Genomic DNA, 15,505 nt, shown 5'->3' on the forward strand with positions numbered 1-15,505 from the left:
AGAGTGAACGAACTCTGAAGACCTGTGGACATAGACCACAGGATGCATGTAGGCTTAGAAGAAAGTGCAAGCCTCCAGCTACAATAGAAATGCATTGCTACATGCCAGAAAATACAAGGAACAGATCTTGAAAGTAGAGTATCTCAGAAGAATTCACAAAAGCATCTATTTATGAGAAAAAGAATAGGCTTTAATATATCCCAGGCCCAGAGATCACAAAGCCTGCTTATGATAGTATGGTGAAGTAGTAAGTTTTTTGCTCCTGTATCTTTGCCAGCCTTCTCCAGGCATGAGGGGTTAAAAACCAGAGTTCACGAGTTAGAAGGGTTAGATTGTAGACAGAGGTGGAGAGACACCAATGGCCTTATCTTTCCCTATAGGCTCTAGTTTAGGGAGGAGAAAACTTCAACTCTAAATCAAGTTTAATTTTGGATGAATACATGGGCCTAGCATTTTAATTTCTAAGTATGTATATTTAGAAATTATATATATATATATACATATATATATACATATATATATATGTATATATATATGTATATATATATACACATCTCAGTTTTTAATAGAAACATTCTGAGGCTGATCGAGGTTTCACCAAGGTTGGAGAAGACATAGCCCTGAATGGATTTAAAGTGCAAAAGTATGTTGCTCTAGGATTAACTGCCATGAGCTATTTACCTTTTAATGTCTAACTTAATGGATATGGACAGTTAGCTATCATAAACCTATTTCCTGCTTTTGGTTTTAATATTGGGGGTGCCTCTATCCAGATCTTGCTGCAGGTTACAGAAGTAACATTGGTGGCGAATAGTTAGGTGGTGAGCACAGTGATTATGAATGGAGTTGCTGGAAATGAGAACAGGAAAGAAAGTTGCTGACACCAAACTTTGGGCACCAGCAACACATTTCCTCTAAACATCTTGAGAACTAGTCTCTTCTCTTCTGAAATATCAGTTCTGCTTTTTGTTAAAAAAAAAAAAAAAAAAAAGAGAGAGAGAGTGAGAGTTCATTTCACTTTGGCCTCTCTAGACACCGGAATAGTGCTTGACACGCAGGAGTTATACCTTAAATATTTGTTGAATAAATGGACAGAGAGAAGTGGTAGGTTACAGCCCTGAGTGGACAAGAGTATGACACCATTGAAGAAAAGAAAGAAAACAGTGTGGCCCTAGTATAGAAAGAAAAGGGGAGTTTGGGGGGATAAGACACAGGAAGTTGATAAAAATCATCTTGAAGTCATTAGGCCACTAATTTCAAACTTCCATTAGTGGGTCATGAAATCAATTTGGTGAGCTGCTATCAGATTTAAACACATGAAATAGAATACAACTTAGGCTATACTGTTCTTTGTAAAACTGTCAAATCAAATTTGCTTCCATATTTTATTTATATATGTGTGTATATACATTTGTGTATTGTGATAGCAAACGGTTTTCTTACTTTGGTTTGCCATAAATAGGTATGAAAGCCACACAGTAGGTATGGAATAGATAGAAAGATTTCTAACTTTAGAATAAAGGAATAGGAAACCACTGGAAATATTTTTATAGAGGAGTGAGTTTCAAGATTCCAACTCTAGACATTAATTATAGAGAATGGTGTTATTTTTGCAACATGTGAGCATGGAGTACCAGGCTAAGCTGTAGTTACTGTCACCCCTATGTTAACCTTATGCTTATTGAAGGCAGAAGGCAGGCCTTATTCACCATTGCATTCTTGTGCCTGACATAGACTAGGTAGATGATCTCTTGTGTGAAGCTACTGTTTGTGAATTGAAGAAAGGCTGTAGAGCTTTCTGAAGAGAAGAGACTCTTCTGCCATGTCACTGTCATTAATACTGCTTTTAACATGCAAATTTTGGTGAGAATAACTACCATGGTCCTGCTGACCTTTCAAGGTTCCACGATGGATAGTATCAAGTAAAAAGTCTAGAGGACTGCAGTCTCATATTACACAGATGGTCTGGTTCACCATTTGCTTCCTAGTACAAAGTGTTTTATAGGTATTTTGTAGGTATTTGTTGGTTGAATGATGAATCCATCAACATGTTCTGATTTCTCAACAATAATTACAAGCAAACAGTACATCTTCAAAGTAAATGTATAGCTATTAGTGGTCGGTCTATGTAATCTTGATCTTAAAAAGGGAACTTGCAACACAAAAGCAGTAAAAATGAATATTTCTGTACAAAGTCAATGAACTCACAAAAAAAGATATATAATATATACTGGGGTTCCTGGGTGGCTCAGATGGTTAAGCATCTGCCTTCAGCTCAGGTCATGATCTCCAGGTCCTGGGATTGAGCCCCACGTCAAGCTCCCAGCTCAGCAGGGAGTCTGCTTCTCCCTCTGTCCCTGCCTCTCCCTCTGCTTGTGTTCTGTCTCTCTCCCTTAAAAATGAATAAATTAAAAATCTTAAAAAAATATATACCTAAAATGTGGGGAGGGAAGGGGAAAAGAATGAGTTCAAACTTAAATGACCATCAACTTAATATAGACTGCAAGAGAGGATATATACAAACCTAATGGTAACCGTATATCAAAAACCACTAATAAACATGCAAAGAATAAAGAGAAAGAAATCCAAATATATCACTAAAGAAAATCAGCAAAACATCAAAGAGAGAAAGGATCAGAGAATATCTTCAGAAACTACTACAAAACAAATAATAAAATGGCAACAAATACATATCTATCAATAATTACTTTGAATGTAAATCGACTGAACACTCCAAAGACATAAGTTGACAGAATGGATTAAAAAACAAAGCCTATCTATATGCTGCCTACCAGAGATTCATTTTAGATCTAAAGACACCTGCAGATTGAAAGTAACGGGATGGAGAAATGTCTATCATGCAAGTGGATGTCAAAAGAAAGCCAGAGTAGCAATATTTGTTTTGGACAAAATAGACTTTAAAACAAAGACTGTAACAAGAGACAAAGAAGGACACTATATAATAATAAAGGGGGCAATCCAACAAGAAGATATAATAACTGTAAATATTTATGCACCCAACATAGAAGTACCCAAACACATAAAACAGTTAATAACAAACCTAAAGAAACTAATCAATAATAATACAATAATAATAGGGGACTTTAACACCCTATTTACATCAATGGACAGATCATCTAAATGGAAAATCAATAAGGAAACAATGGCTTTGAATGACACACTGGACCTAGATGTATTTCACAGATATATTCAGAACATTCCATCCCCAAACAGCAAAATACACACTATTTTCAAGTGCACATGGAATGTTCTCCAGAATAGATCACATATTAGCCCACAAAACCAGCCTCAACAAATTCAATAAGATCGAAGTCCTACATGTATCTTTTTTGACCACAATACAATGAAACTAGAAAACAACCACAAGAAAAAAATCTGAAAAGACCACAAGTACATGGAGGTTAAATAACATGCTACTAAATAATGAATGGATCAACCAGGAAATAAAAGAAGAAATTTAAAAAGTACATGGAAACAAATGAAAATGAAAACACAATGGTCCAAAACCTTTGGGAGGCAGCAAAAGTGGTTGTAAGAGGGAAGTTTATAGCAATACAGGCCTACCTCAGGAAGCAAGAAAAATCTCAAACAACCCAACCTTGCACCTAAAGAAACTAGGAAAAGAACAACAAAAAAAACCTAAAACCAAAAGAAGGAAGGACATAATAAAGATTAGAGCAGAAATAAATGATATAGGAACTAAAAAAGCAATAGAACAGATCAATGAAACCAGGAGCTGGTTCTCTGAGAAAATCAATAAAATTGATAAGGTGTAGCCAGACTTACCAAGGAAAAAAGAGAAAGGAGACAAATAAATAAAATCACAAATGAAAGAGGAGAAATAGCCAACACCACAGAAATATAAACAATTATAAGAGAATATTATGAAAAACTATATGCCAACAAATTGGACAACCTAGAGGAAATGGATAAGTTCCTAGAAGCATAAAATTACCAAAACTGAAACAGGAAGAAATAGAAAATTTGAAAAGACTGATAACAAGCAGGGAAACTTAATCAGTAATCAAAAAACTCCCAACGAACAAAAGTCCAGGATCAGATGGCTTCACAGGCAAATTTTACTAAAAATTTTACCAAACTTTTAAAGAAGAGTTAATACCTATTCTCAAACTATTCCAAAAAATAGAAGAGGGAGGAAACCTTCCAAATTCATTCTTTGAGGCCAACATTATCCTGATACCAAAACCAGATAGATACCACTTTTTTAATATCCCTGATGAGCATAGATGCAAAAATCCTCAACAAAACACTAACAAATTGAATCCAACAATACATTAAAAAAAATCATTTACCACATTAAGTGGGATTCATTCCTGGGTTGCAAGGTGGTTCAGTATTCTCAAATCAATCAATGATTGATCATATCAATAAGAGAAAGGATAAGAACTGTATGATCATTTCAATAGACAAAGAAAATGTACTTGACAAAGTACAATATCCATTCATGATAAAAACCCTCAACAAAGTAGATTTAGAGGGAGCATACCTCAACATAATAAAGGCCGTATATGAAAAACATACAACTAGCATCCTTAATGGGGAAAAAAGTGAGAGCTTTTTTTTTTTTTAAGGTCAGGAACAACACGAGGATGTCCACTCTCACCACTTTTATTCAACATGGTACTGGAAGTTCTAACCACACCAATCAGACTACAAAAAGAAATGCATCCAAATCAGCAAGGAAGAAGTCAAATTTTCACTATTTGCAGATGACATGATGCTTTATATAGAAAACCCAAAAGACTCACCAAAAAACTGATAGAACTGATAAATGAATTTGGTGAAGTCACAGGATACAAAATCAATGTGTAGAAATCTGTTGCATTTTTATACACCAATAATGAAGCAGCAGAAAGAGAAATCAAGAAATCAGTCCCATTTACAATTGCACCAAAAACCATAAAATAGCTAGGAATAGACCTATCCAAAGAGTTGAAAGACCTTTACTCTGAAAGCTGTAAAACACTGATGAAAGACATTGAAAACAATGCAAAGAAATGGAAAGACATTCAGTGCTCATGGATTAGAAGAAAAATATTGTTAAAATGTCTATACTACCCAAAGCAATCTACATATTTGATGCAATCCCTATCAAAATACCAACAGCATTTTTCACAGAACTAGAACAAACAATTCTAAAATGTATGTGGAACCACAAAAGACCCCAAATAGCCAAAGCAACATTGAAAAAGAAAAAAAGAGCTGAAGCCATCATAATTCCAAACTTCAAGTTATATTACAAAGCTGTAGTGATCAAAACAGTATGGTACTGGCACAAAAACAGACACACACCAATAGAACAGAATAGAAAACCCACAACTCTATGGTCAATTAATCCTTGACAAAGCAGGAAAGAACATCCCATGGGAAAAGGACAGTCTCTTCGACAAACGGTGTTGGGAAAACTGGACCACCTTCTTATACCATACACAAAAATAAATTCAAAATGGATTAAGGACCTAAATATGAGACCTGAAACCATAAAAATCCTAGAGAAGAACATAAGCAGTAACCTCTTTGACCTCAGCTGTAACAATTTCTTTCTGGATGTGTCTCCTGAGGCAAGGGAAACAAAAGCAAAAATAAACTATTGGGACTACATCAAAATAAAAAGCTTCTGCACAGCTAAGCCAATAGTCAACAAAACTAAAAGGCACCCCACAGAATGGGAGAAGATATTTGCAAATGACATATCCTATAAAGGGTTAGTATCCAAAATACATAAAGAACTTCTCAGGGTGCCTGGATGGCTCTATCAGTTAAGCATCTGACTCTTGATTTTGGCTCAAGTCATGATCTCAGTGTCATGAGATGGAGCCTGCTTAAGATTCTCTCTCTCTCCCTGCCCCTCTGCTCCCTCCCCTCACCCTGCTCCTGCTTCCCCTCTCTCTCTCTTAAAAAAAAAAAGGAACTTCTAAAAATCAACACCCAAAAAACAAATAATCCAATTTAAAAATGGGCAGAAGACATTAACAGGCTTTTCTCCAAAGAAGACATCCAGATGGCCAACAAACACATGAAAAGATGTTCTTCATCACTTACCATCAGGGAAATGCAAATCCAAACTACAATGAGATATCATGTCACACCTGTCAAATGGCTAAGATCAACACCACAAGAAACAACAGGTGTTGGCAAGGATGTGGAGAAAAAGCAACCCTTTTGCACTGTTCATGGGAATGCAGACTGGTGCGGCCCCTGCAGAAAACAGTATGGAATTTCCTCAAAAAGTTAAAAATAGAACTACCGTATAATCCAGCAATGGCACTATAAGGTATGTACCCAAAAGATACAAAAACACTAATTCAGAAGGATGTATGCACCCTTATGTTTATTGCAGCATTATTTACAACAGCCAAGATATGGAAGCAGCCCAAGCGTCCATTGACTGATGAATGGATAAAGAAGGTGTGGTGTATATACGTATATACATGTATACATATATAAACCATATATGTACACACAATGAAATATTATTCAGCCATAAAAAAGGAAGGAAATCTTGCCATTAGCAACAACATGGATGGAACTAGAAGGTATAATGCTAAGTGAAATAAGTCAGTCAGAGAAAGAAAAATACCATATGATTTCACTCATATATGGAATTTAAGAAACGGAACAAATGAGTAAAGAGGAGAAAGAGAGAGAGAGAAACAAACCAAGAAGCAGACTCTTAACTCCAGAGAGCAAACTGATGGTCACCAGAGGGGAGGTGAGTGGGGGGATGGGTGAAATAGGTGATGGGGATTAAGGAGGGCACTTGTCATGATGAGGACCGGGTTCTGTATGGAATCGTTGAATCACTCTATTGTAAACCTGAAACAAATATAACACTGCATGTTAACTAAGTGGAATTAAAATAAAATTAAAAAAAATTTTTTTTAAAAAAGGAAGCTTACATACGTTGAGTGTTTACTGTGGGACAGGCACCTTTTACTATAATTAATTCATTAGTCCTCAATACAACATTGAAGGGAGTACTATTTCCATTTATGGTGGAATACACTGGATCTTAAAATGTGAAACTGGAGTTTGAATCAAGGTCTTTCTGATCCCATATCCAGTGTTGTTTTTACCAAATATGCTACTTCAATAAAGAAAATCTGATTTTCCCTCAGACATTGAGACCCTCATAGTTGTACCCTGGCATTGCTGTACACTTGTACAGACTTGCCAGTTTCTAGAAAGGGGACATATACTTCTCAGGGATTACCACTGCTGCAGCAACATAAAAGCTTCCTGCTCTTGGGCCCAGGAGCTTCACATGGCCTATCATGTACTTGAAAGAAGAATTTTATTAAGACATTGCTTCACTAAGGGGCGCCCGGGTGGCTCCGTTGGTTAAGCATCTGCCTTCGGCTCAAGTCATGATCCCAGGGTCCTGGGATTGAGTCCCGCGTTGCAGGGAGCCTGCTTCTCCCTCTCCTTCTGCCCTGCTCATGCTCTCTCTCTTTCTCTCTCTCAAATAAATAAATAAAAAAAATTTTTTTTAAAAGAAATTGCTTCACTTCTAAAGGGTAATGATATAGAGGAAATAGAGACTGTTTCATCTTGATGAAAATGTGTATGAGAAGATAGAAATCAACTTCTAGGAGCTTAGAAAGTGATTTAAATAAGTAAATCTTTTATTTTAAAAAGTTTTTTTCTCTGGTAAAAATAGTGATTCTTGATAAACCAGAACAAGGAAGAAGGGAGAATTTCATTTTATATAATTTTTAAATAGGGGACTATGAGTGATTTTTGTCTTTCTTATAATATTGGTTCATATTTTTCATATTTCAAAATAATGAAGCCAGGCTGGTAGAAAATATTTGTAAAAGACACATCTGAAAAAGGACTGTTATCCAAAATATATAAAGAACTCCTAAAACTTAACCATAAAAAAAAAACCTAATTTTAAAAATGGGCAAAAGACTTTAACAGATACTTCTGTTAAGTATCTGAAGATTTACAGGTGGCAAACAAATATGAAAAGAAGCTCACATCATATGTCATCAGGGAAATGCAAATTAAAACAACAAGATAACATTGTATAACCTATTAGAATGGCCAAAATCTAGAACACTGACAACATCCAATGTGGGTGAAGATATGAGCGATAGAAGTGTTAAATATTGCCAGTGGGAATACAAAATGGTACAGACACTTTGGAACATAGTTTTGTGGTTTCTTTTCTTTCTTTCTTTCTTTCTTTTTTTTTTTTTAAGAGTTTATCTATTTGTCAGAGAGAGAGAGAAGCAGGGGGAGCAGCAGGCGGAGGGAGAAGTAGGCTTCCCACCGAGCAGGGAGCCCAATGGGGCTCAAACCCAAGACCCTGGGATCATGACCTAAGCAGAAGGCAGACGCTTAACTTACTGAGCCACCCAGGCGCCTGTTTGGTGGTTTCTTATAAAACTGAACATATTCTTACTATATGATCCAGCAATCATGCCCCTTGATATTTACCCAAAGGAAATGAAGTTTTATATCCACACAAAAAGTTATACCTAGATGTTTATAACAGCTTCATTCATAATTGCTAAAATTTGGAAGCATCCACGATGTCCTTCAGTAGGTGAATGGATAAATAAACTGTGGTATATCCAGACCATGTATTATGTAGTTCTAAAAAGAAATGAGTTATAAAGACATGGAGAAAATTTATTAAATGCATCTTACTGAGTAAAAGAAGCCAATCTGAAAATGCTACACACTGTATGATTTCCAACTATGTGACATTCTGGAAAAGGCAAAACTATAAGTGGTTGCCAGGGCTTGCAAGATAGGGAGGGATGAATAGGCAAAACAAAGAGGATTTTTAAGGCGTGAAAATACTCTTATGATACCACAATAATGGGTAAATGTCATTACATATTTGTCAAAACCCACAGAATATAGAACATGAAGAGTGAGCCCTAAGGTAAACTATGGTCTCTGGGTGATGATGATGTTATTACGCATGTGTGGGGGCAGAGAGTGCGTGGGGAAATCTCTGTACCTTCTCAATTTTGCTATGAACTTAAAACTCCTCTAAAAAAATAAATGAATGAATGAGTAAATGAACACATAAATAAATACTATTCTTTTTGCTTAAAAAATGATGAAGTGAGTTTAAAAATTCAGGGGTACTTCATGAGATCCCATTTGTGTAAAAAAATTCAAGTCCTTTCTTTTCCTTTTTACTCTAAATATATGAATATGCATTGGATAGTCTGGAAGGATATACATCAAAATAGCATCGTGATTACACTTTATTCTTTATTCGCTTCGATAGTTCATATTTGTAAAATTGAGCATGAATTATTTTTTATAATTTTTAAAATGTGATGGTTAAAAAGAAAAAAGAACACTTTAATTTTTAAATTTTATTTATTCTGAAATAAAAACATATTTTAGACTACATATTAATCATAAATAATAAAGGTATTTGAAATGTTCCAAATTAGATGTGACATATAGAATACTAACCTATAAATATATGTTGTTTTATAGTCTCAAGGGAAAAAAAATGTGTGATCGAGGAACAGGTGTTCATTGACTAGTTTATTTAATTTTAAATAACATGGAGTGATTGTAGAAGAAAGCAAAGTATAGAAAGTATTTTTTCATATTTTTCATTCATCTTTATTTAACTGCTTCCAAATTAAACTGGTATTTTAGAATGAATAAACTTTTTTAATATCCACACTGAAGTTGAAATTCAACATGAATGTATCTTTAAAGTTCTTAACAGATAGCTAAGGTAAAATATGTTCCTTTCTTTTTTTTTTAAAAAAACATTTTCTGTTTTATTTATTTATTATTAAAGATTTTATTTATTTGAGAGCGAGCGAGAGAGAAACAGCATGAGAGGGGAGAGAGTCAGAGGGAGAAGCAGACTCCCCACTGAGCTGGGAGCCTGATGTGGGACTCGATCCCAGGACTCTGGGATCATGACCTGAGCCGAAGGGAGTCGCTTAACCGACTGAGGCACTCAGGCGCCCAAAAATGTTCCTTTCTTATCATGAATTTGTGTAACACTAGCCCAACTGAGAAAACAAACAATGGTGTGTGCTTTTTAATTATAAACAGTACAAACATAATTTAAATTTTTTGTAAGTTCAATGACCTTCCCATAAGATCCTTGGCAAATGCAAAAAAAAAAAAATCTGGAGTTTCCTAATAATTACTGACAGAATAAATTTGAACAAATAAATGTGAAAATTAAACAGTACTATCAAAATAAGTTTACCCTTTCCCTAAGTTATACGTGTACACTTGGTCTTATAAACAACTGGAAACTCAGTCTATCTGGTCCCCTTGGGTGGACTTTGACTTCCTCAGGTTCCTATTCATCATGATTTAAATCTTGGAACTGCGTCCAAGAGGAAGCTTAACAATAGTGATTGTTTATTTTGTAGGTTTTAAAGAAGCTAGAGTGCCAGAGAAGACCTTTGAAGTGTGAAGAGATTTCCTGTAATTGAAACCAAAATGTCATTTATAGATCCGTATCAGCACATTATAGTAAGTCATTTACTGTTTATATATCCTTTCTGGGAGGGAGGCTGATACACTTCTCTGCAGGAGTCTTGCTGGCATTGGCCAATAAAGTACAACTCTAAGACAAATCCAGAACAGAGGTACTTGGAGGGAAAAAAAATACCAAGCCAGGTGCAACAGTACAGAACATTCACGGAACAATAGAAGATGTAGTTACCACTTAGCAATTACCAGTCTGTGTAAGTTCTACCTTTCACATGCACTGAGAGAAGATAAAGGAATTCTTGAATTGAAGGCTATATTTGGGTATGCGTTGCCAGGGTAAAGCATTCTGTAAAATTTCCTTTTGCTGTTCTTAAACCAATTCTTCTGTAGGTGGTTAGTTTATAATAAAGAGTAATTTCAAATTTTAGTATGTATTTTTCCAAACTCAGTTTTCTGATAGAAGAAAAACAGGATTTCTTTGCTGAATTCAACGATCCAGTTTGGCTTATATGGACTAGAAATAGTTTTTATGGACATTAAGGAATAATCTGGATACCATCCTCTCTCTTTCCCTGCCTGGAGAGCAAGGATTAACATATTACAAGTGTTTTCTAATGCCTTCTTCCCTTCTATTCACAACTTGAATCATTAAAAACTACACTCAGCTTTCCTACTTCACAAAGAAGCCTCATCAAGGACCTCTTTTGGTGCTGAATTCAGTGGACTCTTCAGCACCCCCATCCTCCCCCAACATCCCACCCTGACCTCCCCCAACCCCACTGGTCATTCTCTTCTTAAAACGCTTCTTGGGTGCCTGGGTGGCTCAGTTGGTTGGGTGACTGCCTTCAGCTCGGGTCATGATCCCGGAGTCCCAGGATCGAGTCCCACATCAGGCTCCCCGCTCAGTGGAGTCTGCTTCTCCTCTTGACCCTCTCCCCTCTCATGCTCTCTCTCACTCTCTCTCTCTCAAATAAATAAATAAAATCTTAAAAAAAAAAAAAAACTCTTCTTGATGGGGCGCCTGGGTGGCTCAGTTGGTTAAGCAGCTGCCTTTGGCTCAGGTCATGATCTTGGGGTCCTGGGACTGAGTCCCACAACAGGCTCCTTGCTCAGCCGGGAGCCTGCTTCTCCCTCTCCCCAAACCCCTCGTGCTTTTTCTCTCTCTCTCAAATAAATAAAACCTGAAAAAAAACCAAAAACCTCTTCTCAATTTTTCTGTGGTTCTGTTTCAGATTTCTCTGGTTCCATTTCCTATTTTCTTGCAATTGGTTCCTTAGTTTTCTTTGCAAGCTGCTGTTCCTGTTGGACTCTTTTTTTTTCTTTTAATTGATGTATAGCATAAATAAAGTGCATAAATCTTAATTGTTCAGCTTGATGGATATTAACCTATGTATTCCTCTCATGAAACCACCATCCAAATAAAAATACACAGCATTAAAAGTAATGCAGAAGAGTTGCTCATGTCCTTTCCAGTCAGTAAACTGCACAAAGGTAACCAACATTTGACTTCTATGACCATAGATAAGTGTTGCCTATTTTTGACCTTCATATGGATATCTGACTTCCACATTACATCTGTGAGATTCATTCATGTTGTTGCAAAGCAGCAGAATTGCACAGCTTTACGTTGCCATATAGCATTCCCTCATCTGAATATACTACAAACTCTCTAGTCCCCTGGTAACTCATCTCCTCGCTGAATGGCTGTGGCGCCACTACTGGAAATCAAGTAGCCATATGTGTGTGGCTTGATTTCTATGCTGTTCTATTGGTCTATTAGGCTTTGTTATATAATGACAGTTATATAACATGTCTATCTTAATTTCTGTTTTTTTTTTAAGATTTTATTTATTTATTTGTCAGGCATTGAGCGAGAGAGAGAGTGAGAGAGAGAGAGCACAATCAGGGAGAGTGGCAGGCAGAGGGAGAAACAGACTCCCTGCTGAGCAAGGAGCCCGATGTGAGACTCGATCCCAGGACCCTGGGGTCATGACCTGAGCCGAAGGCAGACGCTTAACCAACTGAGCCACCCAGACGTCACATCTTAAATTCTGTAGCTTTGAAATGTATCTTATATATGGTAGTGTAAAATCCTCGAGCTTTTTCTTCTTCAAGATTGTCTTGGTTATTTTCAGTCCTCTGCATTTCCATATAAATTTTTTATTGTTATGTTAATCACCACACATTACATCATCAGTTTTGGATGTAGTGTTCCATGATTCATTGTTTGTGCATAACACCCAGTGTTCCACGCAGAACGTGCCCTCCTTAATACCCATCGCCAGGCTAACCCATCCCCCCACCCTCTCCCCTCTAGAACCCTCAGTTTGTTTTTCAGAGTCCATCGTCTCTCATGGTTTGTCTCCCCTCCGATTTCCCCCCCTTCAATCTTCCCTTCCTGCTATCTTCTTCTTCTTTTTTTTTCTTAACATATATTGCATTATTTGTTTCAGAGGTACACATCTATGATTCAACAGTCTTGCACAATTCACAGCACACGCCATAGCACATACCCTACCCAATGTCTATCACCGAGCCACCCATCCCTCCCACCCCCCACCACTCCAGCAACCCTCAGTTGGCTTCCTGAGATTAAGAATTTCTCATATCAGTGAGATCATATGATACATGTCTTTCTCTGATTGACTTATTTCACTCAGCATAACACCCTCCAGTTCCATCCACGTGGCTGCAAATGGCAAGATCTCATTCCTTTTGATGGCTGCATGATATTCCATTGTGTATATATACCACCTCTTCTTTATCCATTCATCTGTCGATGGACATCTTGGCTCTTTCCACAGTTTGGCTTTTGTGGACATTGCTGCTATAAACATTGGGGTGCACGTACCCCTTCGAATCCCTACATTTGTATCTTTGGGGTAAATACCCAGTAGTGCAATTGCTGGATCGTATGGTAGCTCTATTTTCAACTGTTTGAGGAACCTCCATACTGTTTTCCAGAGTGGTTGCACCAGCTTGCATGCCCACCAACAGTGTAGGAGGGTTCCCCTTTCTCCGCATCCCCGCCAACATCTGTTGTTTCCTGACTTGTTAATTTTAGCCATTCTGACTGGTGTGAGGTGGTATCTCATTGAGGTTTTGATTTGGATTTCCCTGATGCTGAGAGACGTTGAGCACTTTTTCATTTGTCTGTTGGCCATTTGGATGTCTTCTTTGGAAAAATGTCTGTTCATGTCTTCTGCCCATTTCTTGATTGGATTATTTGTTCTTTGGGTGTTGAGTTTGATAAGTTCTTTATAGATTTTGGATAGTAGCCCTTTATCTGATATGTCATTTGCAAATATTTTCTCCCATTCTGTCAGTTGTCTTTTGGTTTTGTGGACTGTTTCTTTCGCTGTGCAAAAGCTTTTTATCTTGATGAAATCCCAATAGTTCATTTTTGCCCTTGCTTCCCTTGCCTTTGGCAATGTTTCTAGGAAGAAGTTGCTGCGGCTGAGGTCGAAGAGGTTGCTGCCTGTGTTCTCCTTTAGGATTTTGATGGACTCCTGTCTCATTAGGTCTTTCAACCATTTGGAGTCTATTTTTCTGTGTGGTGTAAAGAAATGGTCCAGTTTAATTCTTCAGCATGTGGCTGTCCAATTTTCCCAACACCATTTGTTGAAGAGACGCCATTGGACATTCTTTCCTGCTTTGTCAAAGATTAGTTGACCATAGCGTTGAGGGTCCATTTCTGGGCTCTCTATTCTGTTCCATTGATCTATGTGTCTGTTTTTGTGCCAGTACCATACTGTCTTGATGATGAGAGCTTTGTAAATAGAGCTGGAAGTCCGGAATTGTGCTGCCGCCAGCTTTACTTTTCTTTTTCAACATTCCTCTGCCTATCGAGGTCTTTTCTGGTTCCATACAAATTTTAGGATTATTTGTTCCATTTCCTTGAAAACAGTGGATGGTATTTTGATGGGGATTGCTTTGAATGTGTAGATTGCTCTAGGTAGCATTGACATCTTCACAATGTTGGTTCTTCCAATCCATGAGCATGGAACGTTTTTCCATTTCTTTGTGTCTTCCTCAATTTCTTTCATGAGTATTTTATAGTTTTCTGAGTACAGATCCTTTACCTCTTTGGTTAGATTTATTCCTAGGTATCTTATGGCTTTGGGTGCTATTGTAAATGGGATCGACTCCTTAATTTGTCTCTCTTCTGTCTTGTTGTTGGTGTATAGGAATGCCACTGATTTCTGTGCATTGATTTTATATCCTGGCACTTGACTGAATTCCTGTATGAGTTCTAGCAGTTTTGGGGTGGAGTCTTTTGGATTTTCCACATAAAGTATCATATCATCTGCAAAGAGTGAGAGTTTGACTTCCTCTTTGCCAATTTGGATGCCTTTGATTTCTTTTTGTTGTCCAATTGCTATGGCTAGGACTTCTAATTCTATGTTGAATAGCAGTGGTGATAGTGGACATCCCTGCCGCGTTCCTGACCTTAGGGGAAAAGCTCTCAGCTTTTCCCCATTGAGAATGATATTCGCTGTAGGTTTTTCATAGATGGCTTTTATGATATTGAGGTATGTACCCTCTATCCCTATACTCTGCAGAGTTTTGATCAAGAAAGGATGCTGTACTTTGTCAAATGCTTTTTCTGCATCTATTGAGAGGATCATATGATTCTTGTTCTTTCTTTTGTTAATATATTGTATCACATTGATTGATTTGTGGATGTTGAACCAACCTTGCAGCCGAGGGATCAATCCCACTTGGTCATGGTGAAGAATCCTTTTAATGTACGGTTGGATCCTATTGTCTAGTATTTTGGTGAGAATTTTTGCGTCCATGTTCATCAAGGATATTGGTCTGTAATTCTCCTTTTTGGTGGGGTCCTCTTCTGGTTTTGGGATCAAGGTAATGGTGGCCTCATAAAATGAGTTTGGAAGTTTTCCTTCCATTTGTATTTTTTGTAACAGTTTCAGGAGAATAGGTATTAATTCTTCTTTAAATGTTTGGTAGAATTCCCCTGGGAAGCCATCTGGCTCTGGGCTTTGGTTTGTTCGGAGAT

The 15,505-nt window shown here is 37.1% G+C and overlaps 1 protein-coding gene across 2 annotated transcripts in view; it reads left to right on the top strand.

Moving 5' to 3' along the window:
- The window catches only part of PLA2G4A (phospholipase A2 group IVA), a 169,771-nt gene that overhangs the window by 21,507 nt on the left and 132,759 nt on the right, over positions 1 to 15,505 (top strand). The window contains exon 3 of one of the 2 annotated variants that reach the window (XM_027613899.2): positions 10,422 to 10,524. The exons of the other annotated variant lie outside the window; for it this stretch is intronic. Within the exon in view, the coding sequence (XP_027469700.1) occupies positions 10,492 to 10,524 (33 nt within the window). The 5' untranslated portion in view covers positions 10,422 to 10,491. The remainder of the gene's footprint in view (positions 1 to 10,421; positions 10,525 to 15,505) is intronic. 2 annotated transcript variants of the gene reach the window in all.

The sequence above is a fragment of the Zalophus californianus genome, chromosome 10, assembly GCF_009762305.2.
Source record: "Zalophus californianus isolate mZalCal1 chromosome 10, mZalCal1.pri.v2, whole genome shotgun sequence".
NCBI lineage: Eukaryota > Metazoa > Chordata > Mammalia > Carnivora > Otariidae > Zalophus > Zalophus californianus.